The 22,832-nt window shown below is 65.1% G+C and overlaps 3 protein-coding genes across 3 annotated transcripts in view; 1 reads left to right on the forward strand and 2 right to left on the reverse strand.

Moving 5' to 3' along the window:
• The window catches only part of CHLRE_02g095068v5 (uncharacterized protein), a 20,785-nt gene extending 4,900 nt beyond the window's left edge, over positions 1-15,885 (reverse strand). Inside the window, exons 1-34 of the mRNA XM_043059540.1 lie at positions 14,440-15,885; positions 13,863-14,016; positions 13,452-13,674; positions 13,024-13,150; positions 12,577-12,710; positions 12,216-12,274; positions 11,937-12,038; positions 11,391-11,502; positions 11,086-11,156; positions 10,632-10,705; positions 10,190-10,272; positions 9,734-9,841; positions 9,387-9,461; positions 8,923-8,985; positions 8,453-8,544; positions 8,061-8,162; positions 7,686-7,734; positions 7,322-7,476; positions 6,640-6,801; positions 6,325-6,415; positions 5,920-6,045; positions 5,420-5,506; positions 4,982-5,092; positions 4,388-4,459; positions 3,937-3,997; positions 3,508-3,613; positions 3,252-3,298; positions 2,625-2,734; positions 2,161-2,365; positions 1,658-1,822; positions 1,188-1,349; positions 669-863; positions 254-437; positions 38-125 (exon numbers count right to left, since the gene is read on the reverse strand). Coding sequence (XP_042927172.1) covers positions 38-125; positions 254-437; positions 669-863; positions 1,188-1,349; positions 1,658-1,822; positions 2,161-2,365; positions 2,625-2,734; positions 3,252-3,298; positions 3,508-3,613; positions 3,937-3,997; positions 4,388-4,459; positions 4,982-5,092; positions 5,420-5,506; positions 5,920-6,045; positions 6,325-6,415; positions 6,640-6,801; positions 7,322-7,476; positions 7,686-7,734; positions 8,061-8,162; positions 8,453-8,544; positions 8,923-8,985; positions 9,387-9,461; positions 9,734-9,841; positions 10,190-10,272; positions 10,632-10,705; positions 11,086-11,156; positions 11,391-11,502; positions 11,937-12,038; positions 12,216-12,274; positions 12,577-12,710; positions 13,024-13,150; positions 13,452-13,674; positions 13,863-14,016; positions 14,440-15,436 — 4,752 coding nt within the window. The 5' untranslated portion in view covers positions 15,437-15,885. The remainder of the gene's footprint in view (positions 1-37; positions 126-253; positions 438-668; positions 864-1,187; positions 1,350-1,657; positions 1,823-2,160; positions 2,366-2,624; positions 2,735-3,251; positions 3,299-3,507; positions 3,614-3,936; positions 3,998-4,387; positions 4,460-4,981; positions 5,093-5,419; positions 5,507-5,919; positions 6,046-6,324; positions 6,416-6,639; positions 6,802-7,321; positions 7,477-7,685; positions 7,735-8,060; positions 8,163-8,452; positions 8,545-8,922; positions 8,986-9,386; positions 9,462-9,733; positions 9,842-10,189; positions 10,273-10,631; positions 10,706-11,085; positions 11,157-11,390; positions 11,503-11,936; positions 12,039-12,215; positions 12,275-12,576; positions 12,711-13,023; positions 13,151-13,451; positions 13,675-13,862; positions 14,017-14,439) is intronic.
• A 195-nt stretch (positions 15,886-16,080) lies between these two features.
• On the reverse strand, positions 16,081-19,254 carry CHLRE_02g095069v5 (uncharacterized protein). Its single transcript, XM_043059541.1, has 6 exons — positions 19,081-19,254; positions 18,700-18,744; positions 18,202-18,315; positions 17,634-17,689; positions 17,120-17,216; positions 16,081-16,785 (listed from the first exon to the last, which is right to left on the reverse strand). Exons 1-6 carry the CDS (start codon positions 19,093-19,095, stop codon positions 16,726-16,728), a joined length of 387 nt encoding a protein of 128 aa, XP_042927173.1. The 5' UTR covers positions 19,096-19,254; the 3' UTR covers positions 16,081-16,725.
• A 140-nt stretch (positions 19,255-19,394) lies between these two features.
• Positions 19,395-22,816, forward strand: CHLRE_02g095070v5 (uncharacterized protein). Its single transcript, XM_001702101.2, has 5 exons — positions 19,395-19,509; positions 19,598-19,673; positions 19,753-19,823; positions 20,632-20,728; positions 21,595-22,816. The coding sequence occupies exons 1-5, from the start codon at positions 19,492-19,494 to the stop codon at positions 21,783-21,785; spliced, it is 453 nt and encodes a 150-aa protein (XP_001702153.2). The 5' UTR covers positions 19,395-19,491; the 3' UTR covers positions 21,786-22,816.
• The last annotated feature ends 16 nt before the right edge of the window (positions 22,817-22,832 follow it).

Raw genomic sequence — 22,832 nt, forward strand, 5'->3', positions numbered from 1 at the left:
TCACACATCTCACTCATTACTCACCCGGCGGCTGCACGTCGTAGCAGTTGGCGGCGCTGTTGCTGCTACAGCGGCCGCAGGTGACGGCGCAGTAGCCGTACGGCAGCATGAAGCCGTCATTGCACCTGCACGGGGTTGGAGAGAAGAGCGCTCGAGGATCGAGAACTTGGCTGCCAAAAGATGGTGTGTCAAGGCGTCACACACCACTGCTGCTTGCAACCCCCTTGACACACCACGCGTGAGCGCCACTCACTTGCCCCACGACGCCTGCTGCGCACAGCTGTAGCCTCCCGGCGGCGCCACGTCGGAGCAGGTGCTACTGCCACCACCGCTACCGCTGGTGCAGGTGCCGCAGGTGGCGGCGCAGTAGTTGTTGAGGCGGATGAAGTCGGCTGAGCACTTGCCCCAGCCCGCCTGCTGCGCACAGCTGTAGCCGCCTGCGTGGAAGGTGTGTGTGTGTGTGTGTGTGTGTGTGTGTGTGTGTGTGTGTGTGTGTGTGTGTGTGTGTGTGTGTGTGTGTGTGTGTGTGTGTGTGTGTGTGTGTGTGTGTGTGTGTGTGCATGTGTGTCCCTAGCAACAGGCGCACGATCAGCAAACGCGCACGCAATCAATGAGGCCAGATGGCCGGCGACGTAGCCGTACACCGCTCATCCGGACAGCTTGCGCACCTGGGGGCGTGACGTCGTAGCAACCTGCCGGCGGCGAGGGCGAGGGCGAGGGCGACGGAGAGGGCGACGGAGAGGGCGAGGGCGAGGGCGTCATTCCGGCGCACAGCCCGCACGTGGCCCTGCACCAGCCGTTGGCGGCCATCCAGGGCTGGGAGCACTGGCCCCAGTCCAGCTGCTGCTTGCAGGTGTACGTGCCTGCGGGCGTGGAGGGCAGAGGCAGTGGCGGCCGTGACGGCGGCGCATTGAGCGACTTTTTGCGGGGCACGAGGGGCACACACCGATGGCAGCAGCAGTGCCCTCCAAGTCGCGAGGTGGTGGCGTTGCCACTGCAGGCATCGAGCGAGCCCCACACATCTCGGCAGTGTTCCAAGCCCCCGCGCTCTGTGGGCTTGTGCTGGGTCTTACTGTTCCTTGGGGATTCTAAAGAACTATCCCCCCTCCGCTAGTTTAGCTTGATTTGGTTTAGTTTGCGCTGGTACTTACAACCACCCACCCACCCACCCCCGTCCACCAACCCACCCGGTGGCACGGGCACGTCGAAGCAGTTGGGCGCGGGCGGCAGCGGCGGCAGCGGCTGTGCGGGTGTGCAGTAGCCGCAGGAGGCGCCGCACCAGCTGCCCGCACGCATCCAGTCGGCTCCGCAGTTGCCGGCGGCGCGGCGCTGGGCGCAGCTCAGGCCGCCTGCGTGGGAGCACGGAGTGGGAGTGGGGGAGTTGAGGGCGGGGCGGGGCGGGGGCAAGGAGCAGGGAGCAGGGAGCAGGGAGCAGGGAGCAGGGAGCAGGGAGCAGGGAGCAGGGAGCAGGGAGCAGGGAGCAGGGAGCAGGGAGCAGGGAGCAGGGAGCAGGGAGCAGGGAACAGGCAGGCATAAGTGCATGTAGATGCCGCCCGCATTCAACCCAACTCGAAATGAAGTTGCAATGCAGCATGTTGTGCACCCAGCCATCATCCAACCCGACTGCTCCGCCCCGCCCCGCCCCACCCCGCCCTACCCGGTGGCGCTCGGTCCACGCACGCGCGCACCCCCTGCACGCACACGCCGCAGCTGACTGCGCAGTAGCCGCCAATGACTGCCGCGTGCGGGTCGGCCGGGGCGCGGATGGCGCCACTGCCGCACTGGCCCTGAGCCGCCACCTGGGAGCAGCTCAGCACAGAGCCTGTGGGCGAAGGCATAGGAGAGTGGGAGGGAGCGAGTGGGAGGGAGGATGTCAGGGTGCATGAGTGCGTGGATCCTGGAGGTCCAGACCCAAATCAGATCCAGATCTAGGCCCTGTGCCACTGTCCTCTGGGACTCTTGACACCGCCCAAACCCTCGTTCCCTTATTCATGTATTGCTGTCTGCCTTCACGCCAATGCCACGGCTTCCCGCCTGCCTGCCTGCCTTCCCTCCCTTTCTCCTAGCTCCACTTTGTGCCTACCTGCACCTGTTCATGTCTCCTCACGTGCCCATAGTACCAATACTGCCCTGACTTCTTAGCTCGCCCCTGTCCCTCACCCGGCGGCGCGACGTCGGTGCAGAAGGGGTCCATCCAGCTGTTGTAGGCGGCGGGTGGCGAGTCGGGGACGTCGGTGGCGGGGTCGGCGGCCAGGGGGCAGAACCGCGCGCCGGGGGACAGCGGGTTGGGCGGGTAGGAGGTGCCGGTGGAGGGGTTGGGGGCGGAGGGGGTGCCGGACACCCAGGGGCAGGCGGAGTAGGGGTCCTGGCGGGAGGGTGGAGAGATGTATAGAAGGTGGGAGCGATGGAGAGGTGATGTGGATGCCCCACAGCCCCGCGTGCCCCCGTGCCCACCCTCCCCGCCCCGCCCCGCCGCCGCTCATTTCATACTTGTGTTATAAGTACGTCCGTCCTTCACATGAACGGCTACCCCCTCCCCTCCCCGCCCCATCCACCCCACCCCGCCACGCCACGCTACGCCACGCCGCCCCCCACCCCACCCCACCCCTAACCCTACCCCTCACCTGGCCCCCCGGCAGCCGTGTGATGTTGACCCAATACCAGGCGCTGAAGTAGCGGGTGCCCCACACCGCCGCCCCGTCCACACTGAAGGGCGGGTCCACACTGCCGTCGCCTGCGGGTGCGCGCGCGCGCGTGTGTGTGTGTGTGTGTGTGTGTGTGTGTGTGTGTGTGTGTGTGTGTGTGTGCGTGTGCGTTTGCGTGTGTGTGTGGGTGTGTGTGTGTGTGTGTGTGTGTGTGTGCGTGTGTGTGTGTGTGTGGAGGGGGAGGTGAGAGGGTATGCAACCGCTCTTTGCTGCTCATCGTCATGAGCAGCAGGTAGGCAGGAGGGGATGGTGAAGTGGATGGTGGAGTGTGTGTTGAGGAGGTGGGCTACGCAGCTGTGCGGCCCACCGCCATGGGGCGCCACCCAATCGCCAGTGTGCGTTGCGCACCCCTCCACCATTCCTTTACTAGCTCCATGGAGCCCTCGCCCTCCGCCACGGCGCTAGAACTGGCAGAAGGACCCACGTGCAACAGCAACACCACTGCTTTCCACACCCCTGTTTTCGACCAGCCCCACCACACCTGCCCCAGCAGCCAGCGACCTTCACTCCCCCCCACCCGCCCCATCAGCCGGTTGTCCCCCTCACCCGGGTCCGCCATCTTGATGTACAGGTGTTTGCCGCTGAACCAGTACCTGGCCAGGAGGGGGCGGGGGAGGTGTAGAGCAGGGACAGGTGGGGACAGGTGGAGGAGGAGAGTTGAGGATGCGGCGTAGCGTTGGCCCCACCCCGTTCGGCCATTCCCCCTGCGCACATGCCCGCACACATACACATAAACTCGGTGCCAGCCCACTTTTGCTCGTCTATTTCTAACCCCTCCGCTTTCCCGCGCCCGCGGCCTCACTTGTCGCCTGCGCCGTCCAGCACCTCCTGCAGGCTGCCGGCCTGGCTGACGGCGCTGCTGAGGGCGGGGTACCACAGGAACTGGCGGGACACGGAGAAGGTGGTGCCTGAGGTAGGGGGCGGGTGCGTGCGTGTACATGTGTATGTGTGTGCGTGTGTGTGTGTGTGTGCGCGCGCGCGTGCGTGTGCGTGTGCGTGTGCGTGTGCGTGTGCGTGTGCGTGTGCGTGTGTGGTGGCGGGAGGCGAGCACACGGGAAGGTAGGGTGGGGGGCCGCCGGCCCTCTCAATCCTACATTACGGCAGTCCGTGCGAGCAGCCGCCACGATCTGCCTGCCGTGCGCCTGAGGCCCCCAGCGGCCCCCAGTGGCCCCCGGTGCCCCAGTCCTGCCCGCCAGCCCGCGCAGCTCCCCACCCTTCCCCCCCCGCTCACCGGCGGGGTAGCGCGTGGCAAACAGGATGCTGGTGCCGGGCGGCACCTGCGTCAGGAATACCTACACGGGCAGGGGGGGGCAGCAGCATGGGGTTGGTTGTGGTGGTGGAGAAGAGGGCGTGGTGGAGAAGAGGGCGTGGTGGAGAGAGCGTGGTGGAGAGGGCGTGGAGGTGGAGGACGTCGTGATGGAATGGCGGGGGAGGTGGGAAAGCAGGCAGTGGAGAAAGGTGGGAGAAAGGAGCAGGAGGTAGAGCATGAGCAATGCGCAGATATACCGCAGCGTGGGAGATGTGCAGGGGGCACTGGCAGGGGACTGGAGCCGTCCAACGCAGTCCACAACCGCACCGCAACCGCTCCGCCCATCCGCTCCGCTCATCCGCTCCGCCCAACGGCTCCGCCCAACCCACAACCCGCAACACGCCGCACCGCGCCCCGCCCCCACCCACCCCACCTGCAGCGCGGGTGTGACCCCGGCGTTCAGGTGCAGGTACCAGCCGCCCGCACCGCTGACGCCTGTGATGCCCTGGGGGGGGGGCGGCAGTGGAGGGTTAGCAGGCAGGCAGGAGGCAGTGAGCACTGGTCGGCAGCTGACAGGGGCGCATGTGCGGGTGGCGGGGTGGCGTGCAGCGCGGTGCGGGCATGCGTGTGGACATGTGTGAGCATATGGGTACCGCCCTGGCGCGGCGTGGCGCGGCGCGGCGCGGCGTGGCGTGGCGTGTTGTGGTGTGGTAGGACGTGAGGCTGGGCGCAGCGTGGCGCCGGCACAGAGCTCCAAATGCCCCGCCCCGCCCGCTCGCACGTGTGCCATGCATGTGCGCTGGTAGCTGCCATGGGGCAGGTGGCTGGCGTGCGGCCTGCGGGGCTCCAGGCATGACAGCCCCAAAACGCATCCCTCCAGCTCTTCTCCAACCCACGCCTCCCCCTCCTATTCTCCTCCTCCTCGCCTCCTCATCCCCTCCTCTCCACCTTCACAATCACGCCTCCGCCTCCACCTCGCCAACCCCACCTCCACCCCCACCTCGCCACCCCCACTCCGCCTGCCCACCTCGTTGCGGGTGACGGTCATGCTGCGCGCGTCCGCCCCGCGGTGCCCGAACGCCGCCACGTAGCCCAGCTCGAAGGCGGGGTCGGGCGGGAAGGCGCTGCCGCTGTCCACCTGAGGGTGCGGGCAGGGGTGGGTGGGTGTGGGGATGTGGGTGGGAGGGTGTGTGGTGACGTGTGTGGTGGGAGGTGGAAAGGGATGCGCTCCTCCGCCCCGTGCCCCTGACCCTGCGGATATGGCACTAACCCTAGCTAGGCGCACCCGCACTGCTCAGCCGTCCGACCCACAATCCACCCAAGGTGCCAGCCCAGCCATCGCGCCCCATAACCACCACCGCCACAAGCACCAACCCAAGTCGCTGGAGACCCCCCTTGCAAGCCCCCCTCATCCCTGCCCTTCCCCTCACCCTCCTCTCCCTCCCTCCTCAGTTCCATCACTCACCGGCACGGTGTATCCCGGCACGCGCACCTCCAGCCGCCCCACGGTGCGCCAGGGGTAGTAGTCGCAGAAGTACACACCGCCCAGAGGCTGTAGCAGGAAGGGGGAGGGGAAGTTAGGGAGGAGGGGAGGCAAGGCGAGGGAGAGGGGTGATGTGTATGTGGGTGGGTGTGGGGGTAGGTGGGTGGGTGGAGGGGTGGAGGTGCGGCGAGGGAGATGGAGAGCAGGTGAGACACTGCGCAGCAGTCCGCCGACGACAGCTGTCTGACTACGTATCGCCCCACCCCGCCTGCCCCCATCACCACCACCAGTCCCCTCCCCAGCCCCTCCCCAACACACACACACACACACACACACACACACACACACACGCACACGCGTAATGTTTTCCTTGTGCTCTTTAACACACACACACGCACACACACACACACACACACACACACACACACACACACACACGCACACACACACACACACACACACACACACACATGCGCGCCCACCTGCCAGCTGCAGTCGGGCCCCAGGTTCCACCAGGTGGGCCACGACCCCACCACTGTGGGCCGGCCGCGCAGGGTGGCGCTGCCGTCGTGGTCGATCCAGTTGAAGAAGCGGGAGGCGCCGGTGGACTGCGGCGAGGAGGGGGGTGGGGAGGGAGGACGTGGGTAGGTGGGGCGTGGAGGGGTGAGGAGGTGGGGTGGGGTGCGGCGTGCTGCTGGGCGGCTCCACGCCATGACGGCTGCTATGTGAGTCACAACGTGACAATGCACACACACACACACAAACATTCACACACATATACCTACACAAACAGCTTGGCGCACACACCGCCCGCACCCTCCCTGCCTCCCTCGCTGCCTCCCTTACCGCCTCACCGCCTCCCTCTCACCCTCCCTTCACGCTCGCACCTGCGGCGGGTTGCTGACCAGCGCCCTGCCGTCCACGGCGCGGTAGGCGATGTTGCGGCTGGCGCTGATGTAGGCCGGCTTGTACTCGTCACTGCGGGCGGCAACAGGGCGGGGTGGGGCGGGGTGGAGTTCCACGCATGATGTATGAAGACGAGATGATGTTGGGGCGGGCTTGCACTCGTGATATACGGTACTATAGACGTGAGGTTGCAGTCAGAACAATGGCAGGCACGTCGTACGGGTCCTGCGTGCTTCCCTTGTTTCCCTTGTGCCCTCTACCACACATACACACACACGCAACACCCCACCCCCCACCTGTGCGGCATGGAGAACCACACGCTCTGCCCCATGAGGCCGCCGGGGGCGGCGGGCGGCGTGTAGGGGTAGTTGGCAAAGGTGATGTTGGTCAGCACGGTCATTACACGCGTGTCGTACCAGCGGAAACCCGCGATGGGGTCATGGTCGCCTGCCGGGTACCTGCAGGGCCGTGGGGGTAAGGGGTAAGGGGGGTGGAGAGCGCGTGCCGTGTGGCTTGTGGCGTGTACTTTTGTACTGCAGGCGCGCGGATACGGTAATGCAGGGTCTGACACGTACGGTGGACGTTGTACGACGGCACAAGGTCACGAGACGGAGGCTGGGCTGCTGGGGGCTGCTGGGGGCTGCTGACCTGGCCTGGCCTGGCAGCCGTACGTGGCCGGGCGTCGCAAGAGCTTCCCCACCTTGACACGCATTGCCTGAAACCTGCCCCGTCGCTACACACACATACTGTACACGGACACACCCGCACACGCACACACATCATAGCTTTCCCAATCCCAATCTCACCACCCCTGCCCCCGTCCACAAGAAGAGCCTCTCGACAACCAGCCCTCGGCCGCTCTCCCCTCTCCCCCTCCCTCCCTCCCCCTCTCCCCGCCCTCCCTCTTCACCCTCCCTCCCCCAAGCACCCTCCCTCCCCAGCCCCCAGCCCCCAGCCCCCGCCCCCCTCACGACCCACTTGGCGTCGGCGTTTGCGGAGCGGCCGTTGATGTAGGCGTTGCTGAGCTGCGCCAGCCCGAATATGTTTGCGCCGCGAACGCAGTCGTGCGCCTCCCAGCCCACCACCCGCGCCCGCGCGCCCCAGTGGCTGATGCCCCACTGGGCCAGCCACACCTGCAAGGGGTGTGTGGGGAGGGTGTTGGGGAGTGGTGGGCGAGGGTAGTGTGGGCAAGTGTGGGAAGGGAGGCACGTGTGTATGTGTACGTGTGTTGCTGTGTCGCATACGTGGGTGTGGAGGGGCGTGAATGGGTGCCAGCCAGAATCGTGTCAAACCATACCGGTAACCTCCGTGCTCCACACACAACCCATTCACACCCACCCACCTTGTTGTTGGTGAAGACGTGGAAGGCCAGAGCCGTACCCGTGTCATCCCTAAGGGGGGGTTGAGTGGGAGAGGGGTAAACGAGGTGTGTATGTGTGCGGGACTGAGCCGCGGCCTGCTGCCTCTTCCACCTTCCCATGACCACAAACACCCCTTCTCTACACCCGACCACCCACTCCACCAACCCACCCAACGCGCCACCACCACCCTCATTTCCTGACTATTTGGACCTATTTCGTTGGGCGCGGGCACATGACCACCACCACCACCACCACACATAAACTCTCCACGCCACCACACACCACCACCTCTCCCTCCACTCCCCACCCCACCACACACCACACACACCCCACTACCACCCGCCCGCCCGCCTCACCGCGTGTCCATCTCGTACCGCCCGCTGCTGTAGTACAGCTTGCCGCCGTCGGCGTCGTTCACCCACAGCCGGCCACCCACGTAGATGCCGCCGGCCATGATCCTGTGGGTAGGGTGGGGAGGGTATAGGCGAGGGGGATAGGGGTGGAAACAGGGAGGGGTTACAGTCATGACTAGTGATGAAGACGAGGTTGTAGCCAGGCACAGCGGTGCAGCAGGCGGGGGGAGTCATGGGGGAGGCGGGAGAAGGGGGAGGCGGGAACGGGGAGGGAAGCTCGGGAGTGGGGTGAAGGGAGGGGTTGCTGAAACCGTCCATCAGCGCACCAAGCTGACACGCACACACACACACACACACACATACACATACACACGCACTCTCCTACATACACTCACCAGAAGTATCCGGAGCTGTGGGCTGTGTTGCCGTCGAACAGCTGCAGCGGCCGCTTACTGGGATTCAGCGTTGAGGCCATCCAGCGGTGGTCCTGTGTGTGGGATGGGATGTGGAGTGGGAGTGGGTTGTAAACACCTGCCCGCACTAAACCAAACCAATCAGGGGGTGTGGGGGAGTGTTGGCAGGTGGTGGCTGGTGGTGGCAAGTGTGTAAGGATTATGCGAAAGGTTACGGTATACCCGAGCATCGCACCGCATCACACACACACACACTGGTCTTTGTATGTTTCCTTCCCTTGTGCTCGTTGCCAAGTACGCAAGGGTGCGTGTTCTCCGCACGTGCTCGCTACCTCCCCCCCATCGCTATCCCATCCGTATCGCTTGCAACTTAACGCCTCTGCCTGTGCTCCGCTCCTTTGGTTTGGGCTGGTATTTACACCCCCTTCCCCACCATCCCTCGTGATGCTCACCCCGATGGGCGCGGGTAGGCTGGGGAAGTTGAAGCCGGCGAAGCCCCCACTGGCGGCGTTGTCCTGGGGGTGGAGGGGAGGGGAGGGGAGGGGAGGGGAGGGAGGGAACGAGGTGCATGGGGAGCTGGGTGTTGAGGTCTGGATTGTGGAGTCACGGAGAGGTTGTTTGCTTGGGAGGTACAGCCGGTGTGTAATCCACAAATTTAAATGGAACTCCAGCACGCAGTCCACACTGATCGCGCCGGCGGGTTGCGCTGATAGCATGTTGAACGCTGCACCACGCCGCCCCACGCCACCGCCAGCTGCCACCCAGCTGCCTGCCGGTCGTAGTCGCCGCAACCGCCCCACACCCAGAGCTCAGAGCCCACACACACTTGCACACGCTTGCGCATGCCACACTGCCGCCCCCCAAACATAGCCCAGATAGAGCTCACGCACACACACGCACACACACGCACACGGACCTGGAATGCGTTGTTGGGGTTGGCCGCATAGAACACACCCGCGGCGGCGTCCGAAGGGTGGGCCAGGTTGGGGCCCTGAGGGGGAGTGGGGTGCGGGTTCTGGCCACGACGACACACGTGTAGAACAGCGGCCAGCAGGCAGCCTTCACCAACCCACCAACACACCAACCCACCAACAAGCATCTTCCTCCCAATCTTCCTCAGCTCGATGAGCTCGGGCGCCCAAGCCTCCTTCCGCCCGCACCCACACCCCTCCACATCACGATACACACACACATACACACACACACACACACACACACGCCGCATGTTTTCCTTGTGCTCTTTAACACACACACATGCCGCACCTGCACGAACAGCTCGCCCGACTGCGTGACGCCGCCCGCCGGATTGCCGATCACGTGCACGAAGGCGCCCAGGTTGCGGCGCAGCACGTTGCGCTCCTCCACACCGTCCTGAAAGGATAGGGGGCGGGGGGGGGGGGGGAGGGGAGTGGGGGGGGGGGCAGGCAGGGGATGGAGGGGGTGGTGGATCCCAAGGGAAGGAAACACGCACGGCCTGCCAATGCGCGTGTGTGCGTCATCATAAACACCGAAGGAAGAGGCACGTGAGTGAGCCCCGAAGCAGGCCTTGCCCCTTACCCAACCCATGCCACAACTCCGACGCCCCTGGCTGGAATCCCTGGCACCACCCCCTGCCCCTCCCCCACCCCCACCCCCCTCCACACCCCCAAACACACCGGCAAACACCCCCAAACACACCCTCAAACGCACCCACACCCCCACACACACCCATCCGCCCACCTCCAGGTAGTAGCAGGAGCCAGTGGCGTGGAAGGCCGTGTTGTCGGACAGCGTGAGGCCGCTGGTGCCGTGGATCACAAAGCCTGGGTGAGGGAGAGAGGTGGAGGGTGGGGTGTTGGGTTGCCAAAGTGTGATCTGATGTTGATGTGATGTACGGTTGTGCGACTGCACAGGCGGTCCGCCACACCAGAACCCACACTATATACGGCGGCAGTGACAGCGCCCCCACCCGCATACGCACACGCACATGCACACGCACACGCACACAAGCTGCCAATGCCCAGTGGCGGTATCTGTCACCGCTGCCGCTATGCCGCACAACTCCCACCACCTCCCGCCTTCCTCTCCCCTCCCCCCGCCGCCCTCACCCCCCACTCACTCACCTTCCCTCACCCACCCCACACACACCCCTCCCCCCCCCCCACACACACACGCCACCCACATCTGTAGTAGGCGGCGTACACGGCGCAGTCACGTGCGTACGACACGCCGCTAGAGGCGTCGCCGGCGTTGTGCCTGTGTGGGAGGGTGGGGTGGGAGAAAGTGTGTGTGTGTGTGTGTATGTGTATGGGAGGGGAGTACAGGTGTGCTGTGTGGCCTGGTGGGGTCTGACCGGGCGGGAGCGCCGCCCTCTCCCTGGATACCCGCGTCAGTGACCACCCCCACCACCACCAGCCCCAATGATCAGCACCAGCACCGGACCACGCCTTGCGCACGGCCACGCACACAGCCCTCCCAGCTCCTCACTCCGCCCAAGGACGTGTCACCTCCCTCTCACACGCAAATAGTATCACGCGCACAGCCACAGCCACAGTCGCAGCCAAACACATAGTACCACACACACACATAGCCACATAGACACACACACACACACACACACACACAGTCCGCCGCACCAGTGGAAGGGGTACGCCCCCAGCACGTTGAGTTGGCCCAGCCGGTAGCCCAGCACGCCCTCCAGACGGCCCTGTGTGCGGCGGTGAGGGGTGGGTGGGTGGGGAGGGGTGAGGGTGAGAGGATGGGTGGGTAAGGGGGTGGTGCGTGGATGTTGGGGTGTGTGCCAAGACGTGTCACAACGCGTGCCGACCACGGCTGCGAGTGAGTTGCGTGAAGGTGTGTGGGCATCACTTGGTACGTGGAGCGTCTTCCCTTTCCTCGCTCCCCCCTCCCCCCGCAAGGCCCCCACCCCCCACACACGCACCTGTCCCATGATGCGCACGTGTCCTCCCCTCGACGTGGCGGCGCTTCCCGGCCAGCTGCGCAGTGTTATGGAGCGGCTGAGCAGCCCCACCTCGCTCTGGTACTCGGGGCCGCTGAGGCAGGGAGCGGGTTACACCCATGATTAGTTATGATTTGAAGGCGCAGCCAGGTACAGGGGGGAGAGAGGGTAGCCATTCATGGAAAACTGGAGTGATCATGCCGGTATTGTAAGTATGAAGTGCCGACGGGATGGGAATGGGGAGTGGGTGTCGCGGAGGGGCAGGTGTGGAGGGTGGACTGACCCGGAGCACAACACAAGGTGGCCGTGGGGCACAGGCGGAGGGCGCATTCATCGCACCCCAAAGGAGCGGTGTGTGGGTGGCCGCCCGCGTCCCACGCTGCCCACCACCCCCCACCCGCGCGCCCACCCACCACCACACACACACACACACACACACATACGCACACAAACACCCTTCTTGCGTTCTGGTGGAGTGGTGGAAACAACCCCTCGTCCTCCTCGCCTCCTCCCCGTCGCGCCGCTCACCCGTAGTGGGAGTACTCAAAGTACTCGTTGGTGATCACGGTGCGGCCGTCGGCGCTGACGGAGCGGATGGACATGACCTCATTCTGGTTCTCATACTCGTCACTGTCAGGGGTGAGGAGGGGGGGAGGTAGAGTGGGCGGGTGTATGGGCGTCAGAGAGCACAAGGGGAACGACGCTGAAGGCACAGACACAAACATGGCGCACATACACACATCGGTGTACGCGTAATGGTTTCCTTGTGCTCGTTGACACATCGGTAGCCCGGCCCACAACACCCACCGGTAGATGGAGGTGGCCACGAACAGCAGCTGGCCGGGCTTCCAGGCGGGAACAGGGTCCTGCCAGGGGTGCGTGGGTGTACGGACGTGTGTACGGATACGCGGTGCGTGATGTGCGGTACGGAAGTACGAGCTGGCGGGTTGACACGGACAGCGCCATGGACGCATGAAGCAACCAGCCTCACAACGTTTGGTACGGAACTGCATGCGCCCATACCCCTTTATGTAGCTCCCAAGACCCACTCCATCGCATCACGCAACCAAAAGGCAGAAGGCGCACGACCCCCACCCTACCCCAACCCGCACCTCACCCCGCACCCCCACACACACCCAACCCCCACCGCACGCCCCCACACACCCACCCTGAGCGACACCCAGTTGCTTCCGGGCCGCACGGTGGCTGTCAGGCGCGTCCAGGTGGGGCGGCTGTCGGCGCCGTGCAGGTCCAGCTGACCGCCCGGCAGCACCTGCAGACCCAGGTCGGACTCGGGAACACCTGGGGGTGTGTGGGCGGGAAGGGCAGGGGGAGGTGCAGTGGTGTGTGCAGAGCTGAGGGGGAGGACAGGTGGCCGCTGTGAACACATGCAGCGGTATCAACCCAACCAACCCGCCACACGCCCAGTCCGCCCAGCCCCATGTTGCCCCTCCCCCCCCCCCCGGCACGCGCACCGCCACGCATGCTGTCTACTTCTCTACACTTCTATGTACCAATCCTTGCACCCCCCCCCCACACCACCACCACCACCACCACCACCACGCCATCCACCCCCACCACCCGCCCACGCACCACCTCCATGCCCCGCCCCCACCTGCCGCGGGCGCGAAGGTGATGCTTAGCGGCGCCGCCAGCCTGCAGCCCTCGCCGCCCGCCCGCAGCCGGCCGTACACGTAGACGGCGCCCACCACCAGCGAGATGTCGGAGTCGTCAAAGATGAGCTGGGTGGGTGGGGTGGGAGGAGGGGAGGGCACGGATGGAAAGGGGAGAGTGGAAGGGGAAGGTGGGCGCTGGTGAGTGGGCCAGGCTGATGCCCGAGGCCCCAGGGCCCCACGGGTGCGGATTGCCCAAAAAACACGCACCTGCCTGACTCCCCAGCCACCCTCATACATCCTCCCGCTCCCGTCTCCAGCAGCAACACTCCCGCAATCCACACAACCACACAACCACATAGCCACACACACACGCACACACACATACACACACACATACACATACACACACACGCACACACACACGCACCTCGGAGGAGGCCGGGATGCGGATGGAGGCGAAGGCGTTGGCCACGCCCGCCGTGCCGCGCAGCGAGCAGCCCGTGATCATGATGCGGCGGCCCGCGGGGAGAACCACGGCGGAGCCGGGGGCGGGCACGCCGCCAGGGTTCGTGCCGGTGGCGGGCCAGGAGGCGGCGGCCTCCCACAGCGTCACGTCGGGCAGCAGGTGCGGGCAGGCCGAGCTGCTGGACCTGTCAGGGGGTTGCAAAGATGGTTGGAACAAACGGTACACGATGCACTGAGGGCTGCAGACGAAGTCGATACCCACGCCACACCACACAGCACACACGACGCGTACGTGCACATACATGGTGAGAGGACAGGCTCATTCCCCCATCATTCCTATCATTCCCCACTCCACACCCTAACCTACACCCACCTGGTGCGGCTGTTGGGGTTGTAGCCGCACGTGTTGGCGTACGGTGAGGCGGGCGGCGGCGGGTAGGTGGCGGGGTCGATGCCGGCCGCCGACGGCTCGAAGCCGCCGCCGGCCGCGTCCAGGCAGGCCCGCTGGCTGGGGTAGGAGCCCCAGCCTGTGTGTGGGTGCGTTTGGGTTCGGTTACATTCATAATGAATGGGGGAAGCGTGAGGGGAGGGGATATGGTGGCCATGGGTGATGCCGTGTCGTGTGGTGTGCTGCGGTGTGATGTGGTGTGCTGCGGTGTGGTGTGGTGCGGTGTGCGGTTGTTTGGTGTGGTGTGGTGTGGCGCATAGCAGGGAGGGGCGCCCCCTTGGTGCCGCATACCCAACTAACTGGTGTCGGGCCCTGACCTGCTCCCCACGTATTTCCACGCCCAACCTAGCCCCAGCCGGACCACCCACTCAACTCGCCTCAGCGCCCATCCACCTGCCCTCCCAGCACGCACAGCCACACAGCCACACACATCCGCGCCCCAAAACACACACACACACACACACACACACACACACACACACACGCAACTCGCTCCTCTCACCCTTGCTGCACATGTCGCAGCCCTCCACCTGCGACGCATTGGCCAGCCGGCAGTCCTCCGTCCAGCGCACACACACCCGCACCGGGAAGTCGCGGGTAGCCACCCAGCAGCTGGACGAGCCGATGGAGGTGTTAGTGACGGTGGAGGAGTTGGTGGCGGCGGCGGGAGGGGGGCGGGGTGGAGGCGAGCTGCCAGGGCCGCTGCCGGGGGGTGACGGCACGGGCACGGGGGAGGGGCCCTTGGCTGAGGGCACGCCGCCGGTGCTGCTGCCGCTATCGCCGCTGGCCTCGGCGGATATGCTAGCTTTGCTGCTGCTGCTAGTGGTGGTGGTAGTGGTGCCAACGCTGTTGTTCGTGTTGCTGCCTGCGGCCGGGCTGCCGGCGGCGCCGCCGCCGCCGCCTGCAGCAGGAGTGGCGGGGGAGGAAGTGGAGCTGCTGCTGACGGCGCCGGTTGTGGGGCTGCTTGGACCAACGATGGTGCTGCCAGTGGGTGGAGTAGCAGCGGGCGAAGCTGCAGCCGCCACTCCGGGGCTGGTGGAGTTGCTGGCTGCTGCGGCCGCTGTCAGGTGACGGCGGTAATCCCGCTGCACAGCCTCCTGGGGCCCACCACCGCCGCCGTCGCCGCTGCCGTTCGTTCCCGCCGCCGCCGCCGCAGCAGCAGCCGCTGGGTCAGCGGCGCCGCAGCCCCGCACCGCCGCCGCCAACGCCGTGACGACCACCAGCGCTGACAGCAGCGCCCCTGCCGTCACACGCCGCTGCTGCGGCTGCAGCCGTCGTCGCCGCTTGCCCAGACTGCAGTCCCCAATCCCAGCCGCCTCCGCTGCCATCGCCGCTCCTGCTGCCGTCGCCGCTGCCGCCGATGGAGCCGACAGCCCTCGGCGGCTGGCGCCTGGGCCAGGGCGCTCTGCAGCCGTCGGCGACTTCACGCCAGCGGCCCGCAGCGTGCCCATGACTGAACTGAAGAAGCCCTCCCTCACTGCGCCTATGGAGCTGACCATAACTGCGCCTATGGAGTCGATCGCGATGCCTGGTTGCTTCTAGTAAATGCTAGCTAGCCCAAGGCACGAGGCAGCAAGTAAGCGCTGCACCGCTCAAAGGAGTCACCTCGCTTCGCTTCGCACGCACGCCTGAACGCGCGCTATGAATCGCACGCGCAGGTCGCAGAGCCCCAGGTGGTGGTTGCTGCGCCTGCTGCTGCGGCAAACTCAGCCCGAGCCGCAGTGGTACCGGAAAACACCTGGAAAGGACAGAGTCTTCGCCTTTTGCTGCACAAGACTATGCGCCCTAAAGCGGCGATGAGTTGTGGAGCGGGACCGAAGCAAGAGCAAGAAGCAGTAATCGTGTCGGGGCGACGGGGGCGGCTTCTGCGGGGCTGACCGGATTTTGGCGGGAAAGCCCGTTTTGGCGGGAAAGCGGGTCGAAGCGGTCTCAAAGTGCAGCTCGAAGGAGCAACCCATGCTATAGCCATGCGATGATAGGTGCTGATTTAATATCAGCTGCGACCAGGCGCTACGGACCTACGGAGCTCGCGGCCCCGCGAAGGTGGGCACGACGCCACGAACCAACAGGGGAGGGTTACGAACCCCACACACCCCAACTCCAGCAGTGCCCGAACCCCCGCCGCCCCTCCGTGCTCGCGAAGCGATGCATGCCCTTACACGTGCCGCGCTGGTCTGCTTGCACCTGGGCAATCCAGTGCATTCCAGTCGATCGGCTCTTCGAGTTTAAACGCAATGCTCGTCACGAACTTCGAGCGCGTGCAGCGGCATGTTATGCACACAACATGGCGCGCACGCTAACAGCCTTCCCGAAACACACACGCAGAACAGACACGTCCTGAGCACGCCACTCTCTTTGTGTCCCGTATCCCAGACCTCCGGACTGCGCTCAACATGCCCCCCCCATCCCCGTCGCTCACCACTCTTTGGCTCACCGCTCACAGCTCTCTACTCCAGTCCGCGGCAGCACCAGCAGCCGCTGCCGCCATGACATGGACGCACTGCCACCAGCGGCCTGCCAGGCCGTGGCCTCCTCATCCTCCGCGGGCGCGCTAGCTGCCCGCATGGCCACTTCCCGCGCCCAGCCCTAGCCCCAGCTCCTGCCATTCCATGCCCCCATGCCGTGGGCTTCTCCTCGGGCTTGTCCCGCCGCACCTGCTGCAGTCGGCTGCCGCTGCGGGGTGCGACTCCTGCCGTCGCGGCTGCTGCCGCCCATCATTCCAACCTTAGCCCTCCACACACATACACACACCTCTGCCTGGCTTGCTGATCACGAAGGCCACGACCCCTCACTTGCCGGTCACGAAGGCCACGGCCACGGGCACCGAGTCCTTGCTGCCGATGCCGATCTGTGCGTGGGGAGGTGGGGAGGTGGGAGGTGGTTGTCATGGGGGCAGGGGGACGCAGGTGGGCAGCAGGCAGCGGGTGACGGCGGCAGTACCCAAGACGCAACAGCTGTGATAGAGCTGTTATCAAGGCCAAAGAAAAGATGAGATACCGGTATCGCGTGAGCATGCATGTGGAGGAGTGGGCCCAGGAGCAGACCCCAACCCACGACCTCCCCACCTCAAACGCCCTCCGCCTGCCCGCCTGCAGCTCCCCACCTCCACCCCACCTCGTTTCCCCATCTTCCCACCTCCCCACCGTCCCGACTCCCCACCTCCCCGCCGTCTCCCCACCCACCTGCGCGTCCTCCACCTTGCCGCCCTTGGCGATGACGAAGTGGCAGCGAGTGATGCCGCGGTCGGGCTTGAGCGCACCCAGGGCACCCAGCACCTGCCTGTGGGTGGCGTTGTGTGTGTAAAGGAGCTGGTGGCGGTGGTGGTGGAAGAGAGGTGGGGTCGAGAGGGTGGTGCATGGACAGGTGCTGGCCGGGCTGCGGATGCGGATGCACATGGCGGTTGTGGACGTATCGGACAAGGCCGCAGTTTGACACGTGGCGTGGCCGTGTGGCAACGCGGCGATGCAGCTCGCATGCTACGTGCGAATGAGGCCGTGCTGATGAGGCGGTGCGTAGAGGCTTCCTGGCCCCGACGCCGGCCCCTCAAGGCCCCCGGCCTCGGAGCGTCGGGGCCTTGAGTCTGTCAGCCGTGTGGGGACAGCACAGCAGCGCACACAACGCCACGGCACGCCTGCAGCCCCCAGGTGACGACCACAGCCCCACAGCCCTCGACACTACCGGCACCCAGCGACTCACTTGTCGGTGTCAGACAGCAGCGGGAAGGGCAGGCTGTGCTCCGCCTTCCAGCCCGCCTGCGTGTGTGCGGGGTCAGCAGGGGTACCCGTGTCAGCAGGGTGGGAGTAACGGTGCGTACCTTCCAAACGAACCTCCTGCCTCAACAACCGCCGTGCTGCACATGACGACCTGCCCACATGGTGGCCTGCACGCAGCCCCGCACCCGTCCCCACGCACCCGTGCCCCCGCACCCGTCATGTGCCCTGCTTGCTGCCATAGAACAGCAGTGGGCCTCACGGCCTCGCCGCCCCCATGCAAACCTACTGTGCCGCCCACTGCTTCAATGGCAGCAGCAGCAGGGCACAGGGCCCTACGGCCTTCCCGCCCTCCAGGTGTCCATGCACCCCAGCCCCCCTCCGCCCGCACCCGCCGCGGCCCCTCTGGTTTTCACGGTCACGGCTTCTATTGGCTAGGAACAAACTACCCTCACTCCACCCGACATTTGGTAACGACTTTGTCTGCAGTCTCCTGTGCAACCTGTACCGCACCACCCACCCCTGCCTCCCACCCACCCCACCCACCCGCCCACCTGCGCCGCCGGCTCGTCCGCGCTGAGTCCGTACACGGCGTACCCCCTGTCCGCCAGCGCGCGTATGTTGGCCTTGAAGCCGTTGGCCTGCAGCGTGCAGCCGCTGGTGCAGGCCTGACACAGGGGAGGAGGAGGGCGGGAGGGGAGGAGGGGAGGGGAGGGTTGTAGATACCAGCCCAAACCAAGCCAAACCCAATGCAGAGGAGGGGAGGGGGAGGAGGGGGTTACATGCCCAAGCCCGAACGAATAGGTCCCACTACCCGAGGGGGGGAGAGAAGGTGCCGGGGCTTGGCGGTGCGGTCTGTCGGCCCAGGCCGCTGGCTGCCATACCAGACACGGACATGCACACCGGCACGCAGACCAGCTGACCAGCACCGCAAGCCAGTATGCACACCAACATGCACGCAGGGGCGTGGCTCATGCTGCTTTCGCTATTCAATGCATGCACCCCCTCTCCGGAATCGAACCCTTCGAACCCTAATCCTCCGTCGCACGCACCTGGGGGTAGATGAACAGGACCGCGCCGTGGTCGCGAACCATGTCCTGTGGGGGAAGAGGTGGAGGTGGAGGCAGGAGGTGAGGGCGGTATGGGTGGGGTGTGCGGCAGGTGGACGGGGTGCGAGACAGAGAACCCTTCGACGCTTTGCCGCGTATCGAGCGAGTCCTGGAGGCGGGGCTGGGAGGGCAGCTGCCGTGTGGGAGAGCATGTGTGTGTGGGTTGCCCGGACCGGCCGGTGCACCCTTCTTGCAACTCGCTGACAACTGTAGTCTATAGCCGCGCATGCCCGCCGCTCAGACGCTCAAGAGACGCGCGCGCGCCCAAACGGTGAGGCCCGCCGCGAGCCAACCGCCCCAGATGCAACATGTGTGTGCACTCGCCTTGCTGGAGATCATGCTCCCGTTGTCCGAGGGAAGCTTGAAGTCAGGCAGCTGGTCCCCGACCTTGAGAGCACGCGGAGCCAGTGCAAGGCGACGTGGAGCTGCGGCACGGCTTGCATGCACGCGCGCACCAGGCAGGGAAAGCATGGAGGTCTTTGAAGAAAGCATTTATATAGAATGTAAGTGAAATTGTATGTAGGTATATTTGGAGGAGAGTAAACGCGGCGAGCACGGGATAGAGCCAACAGCTTTCTGCATGGGCCATGCAAGCTTTCCAACTCCACTCCTGCTCCAGGCCTGATGACCAGTTGGGTAGTGTCAGGACATATTCAATCACTTGAGTGTCTACTTTAACTGCGCAAAGAAGCCCGTTGTTGAATAGCCGGTCGTTCTTCTTGGTCTTTTGTAGAAATGGCAAATCCAGACAAGGTTTGTAGTTTAAGCTGCTCAGCTTTTATAATGATCCATTCAACGCGCACGCTGACGGCAAGGCCTGTGTTCTCGTTTTTCCCCACAGCGTATTGTCATCTACCCGGCGTATCTAGAAATGGGTAAATCAATGGCTAAAGGGCGGCGGATACCTAAGGAGTTAGGTAAGCGATAATTTTGGCTGCAGCGGTATGGCGATCGGCGTTTGGCTGCGGGGTCGTGACTCGGCTTCCATACTCGCAGCGGTGGAGGAGCCCAGCGTGTTTGAAATAGCGGAGTGCTGTAAGCAGCTGGGTCTGGACGCGCTACCAGAGGTGAGCGGAGGTTGTTCGCGGCGAGGCGGGGCTGTAGGGGGTCCGAGGTGGGTTTGAGCCGGGTTGGGCAAACCGGGGCAGGGCTGCGCGTGTGTGCGGTGACACGCATGCGCCGCGGCGAGGCCCCTTGACTGCTGGCGAGCTGGAGACACCTCAAGCGAGGTTTGTCCGGGGTTGTGGGGCCTGCGGGGGTCTGAGACTGACAGAGGTTTTCAGTCCGGGGCGGGGGCTTGCGCGGCGACATGGCAGGCCGCTGCAGCCTCAGCGGCGATGAGCTGGCGATACCCGCTCTTTCTTAAGCCGCGTATCTAGCGGCTGATGATGCGTTGGGGAGCCGCCCGTTGGAGCACAACCGATGCGTTGGGGTTGAGGCGGGAGCGGGGCACACGCATGGTGGGGTGTGGACTCGAGCCAGTGTCGTGGTGGGGTTGGGCGAAGCGGGCCGCCTCAGCAGGTATTGGGTGGAGTAATGTTGACCTGGCATTGACCTGATTGACTGGACGCGTGTACTGTGCACTGTGTGAGGTGGTGCTGTGGAAGTTCGCATGCGTGGAAGGGATGGAAGGGGTCGGAAGTGGCATGCGGTGGTGTTGGTGGCTGGCAGGGAGCGGAGGCGGCGCCGACGCGGTGCATCACAACGCATCGCTCAAATCGCCACACATCCTGCACTGCACTGCACCGCTCACCGCTTGTGCCGCTGTACCGCACCCCACGCATTCAGTCACACACACACACACACACACACACACACACACACACACACACACACACACACACACACACACACACTGCTCACTGCGCACTGCAGGGCAAGCACTACCCCCGCGAGTGGCTGCCCAAGGGCCGGGTACGAGTGGCGCTCAAGAAGGAGGACGGCACGCCCGTCAACCCAGCCGTGCCAGACCGTGAGTTGTGGGGCGCCGGTTGGGCGGCAGGGGGAGGGAATGGCGAGGGGCGGGGGGTTGCAGGGGGAAGGACTTGGAGGGGGGCGAGGGAGCAGGGCTTGTGGGCAAGGGGGCAGCGCGAGGTGCTGTTTGTTGGGGGAGGGTGTCGAGGACGAGGGGCGAGCGTCACGGCGCCGCTGCTGTGCCTGCGGCTGTGGGGTGCACGGCGGCGGCTGACGGCGGGAGGGAGGCCGGGCGGCGGCGGTGGCCGCCGCTGGTGACGTGGCTGTGGGGTGGAGGGAGTGGTGGCGGCGGCAGGGGCAGCAGCAGTAGCAGCAGGTGGCGCCGGCGGCCAGGGTATATGTAGGAGGGGTGGACGTGAGAGATCGCGGGCTGTGAGTGGTTGTGGGGAGCGCGGGGCCCTGTGGTGCATGTGGAGCCACACACGCGTGCACGTGCACGTGCAAGGCGGCTGCACAGGGCGGACAGCAACAGCAGCAGCAGAGAGACAGCAGCACAAGCGCCAGCAGCAGCAGCAGCAGCTTCACGTACCCCAACTCTTGCTGTACCGCGATACATCATCATCAATTCATCATCGCCAAGAACTTCCAACCCGCATCAGGCCGCACAGCATACTCACACCTTCTCCACCCGAACACTCCATACCTGTGATGTGAATATCTCGTTCTCCATGAACGGCAATCCCCACCTGCACCCGCCCCGCGCACCCTGTGCATGCGCCACCCAAACCCAAGCCAAGTAGCCAACCCAAACCTCAACCTATTCAAACCTCAACCTATTCAAACCCACCCACCCAAACCCACCCAAACCCACCCAAACCCACCCAAACCCACGCAAACCCGCCCCACCCCACTCCTCCTGCACAGGCCGCACGCTGCTGTTCAAGCTGGCTGAGATGGTGCCCAAGTGCGCCGGCCGCGTCAACGGGCGGCCCAAGGCGCTCGCCAACAAGCCCGCGCCAGACGCCGGCGCCGGCAGCAGCAGCAGCAGCAGCGGGGCGGGCGCCGGCGGCAGCAAGCCGGCGCCGTCCAAGAAGGGCAAGAAGGGCAAGAAATAGAAGGGCAAGAAGGGCAAGAAGTAGAAGGGCAAGAAGTAGAAGGGCAAGAAGTAGAAGGGCAAGAAGTGAAGGGCAAGAAGGGCAAGAAATAGAAGGCAAGAAGTAGTGGGGGCGGCACGAGTGTGAGCGGGAGCAGTAGGAGCACGAGGGGCAGTGGCTGGAGGCCGGACAGGCCGTGTATGATGGTGTCGGGGCATGCAGGGGCGAGTTGGCGTCGCATGAGGACCAAGTGCTGGAGCCTGAAGCAGCTAAAGCGGAGCTAGAGCAGGAGGAGCAGGTCCTGTGCTGGAGCCTGAAGCGGCTAAAGCTGGAGCAGGAGCAGGAGGAACAGGTCCTGTGCAAGGAGACATGCTACCGGTAAAGGGGCACGCAAGGGGGGTAATGGGCAGTTGGGCTCTGCGTGGGAGGTGAGGAGGGGGGGCTGCTTTCGTCCGGCCTGCGGTAAGGGTAGTCGGGGGAAGGACAGGCACAGGGCTGCGCGCCGCAGCGCGGATGTTTGAATGCGACCGTTGACACGACGCTGTGTGCGACGCGGATGCTTGAATGCGGCCGTTCACACGACGCTGTGTGTTGAATGACAAGATTGTGTGTGTGCGAGTGTATGTGTCTCTGTGTGATTGACTCCTACGTGACGGCCAACGGGTGCTGACGGAAGTCGGTCGGATGGCGGGCTGGGGACGTCAAGGGTTGACGCTGCACAAGTTACAGCAGGCACCCCGGGAGCGCATCACGACGCAGGATGGGGTTCAAAGGGGGAGCTGGCTGTCCGGCGGTCCGCTTCGTCCGGTTGAGCCCAGCTACGATATGGCCGTTGCCGGAGGGGCATGGAGGAGGGGGAGGGTTTCGCGGGCTTATGCCCGCCACGCATGTAGCCCAGGTAACCCGGGTAACCCTGTGTAACCACACACTGACGTGAGCTGGCCGGTGGGCATGCGGTCCACTGGTGCAAGTGCGGCCGTGCGGCGGGAGCCGCGGGACTTGCGGAAGGGCGGTGCAAGTGTTTGCCGGTCCCAGAGATGCAGCCATGGTAGTGATGTTGCGCGGGAG

Source organism: Chlamydomonas reinhardtii, chromosome 2, assembly GCF_000002595.2.
Source record: "Chlamydomonas reinhardtii strain CC-503 cw92 mt+ chromosome 2, whole genome shotgun sequence".
NCBI classification, from domain to species: Eukaryota; Viridiplantae; Chlorophyta; class Chlorophyceae; order Chlamydomonadales; family Chlamydomonadaceae; genus Chlamydomonas; species Chlamydomonas reinhardtii.

Coding starts and splice junctions, on each gene's coding strand:
- CHLRE_02g095069v5 (XM_043059541.1), bottom strand. Junction 18,316..18,699: donor TCCTGTTCATCTACCCCCAG/GTGCGTGCGACG, acceptor CCCCTGTGTCAG/GCCTGCACCAGCGGCTGCAC. Junction 16,786..17,119: donor GCAAGGTGGAGGACGCGCAG/GTGGGTGGGGAG, acceptor CCCCACGCACAG/ATCGGCATCGGCAGCAAGGA.
- CHLRE_02g095070v5 (XM_001702101.2), top strand. Junction 19,674..19,752: donor GCGGATACCTAAGGAGTTAG/GTAAGCGATAAT, acceptor CCATACTCGCAG/CGGTGGAGGAGCCCAGCGTG. Junction 20,729..21,594: donor CAACCCAGCCGTGCCAGACC/GTGAGTTGTGGG, acceptor CCTCCTGCACAG/GCCGCACGCTGCTGTTCAAG.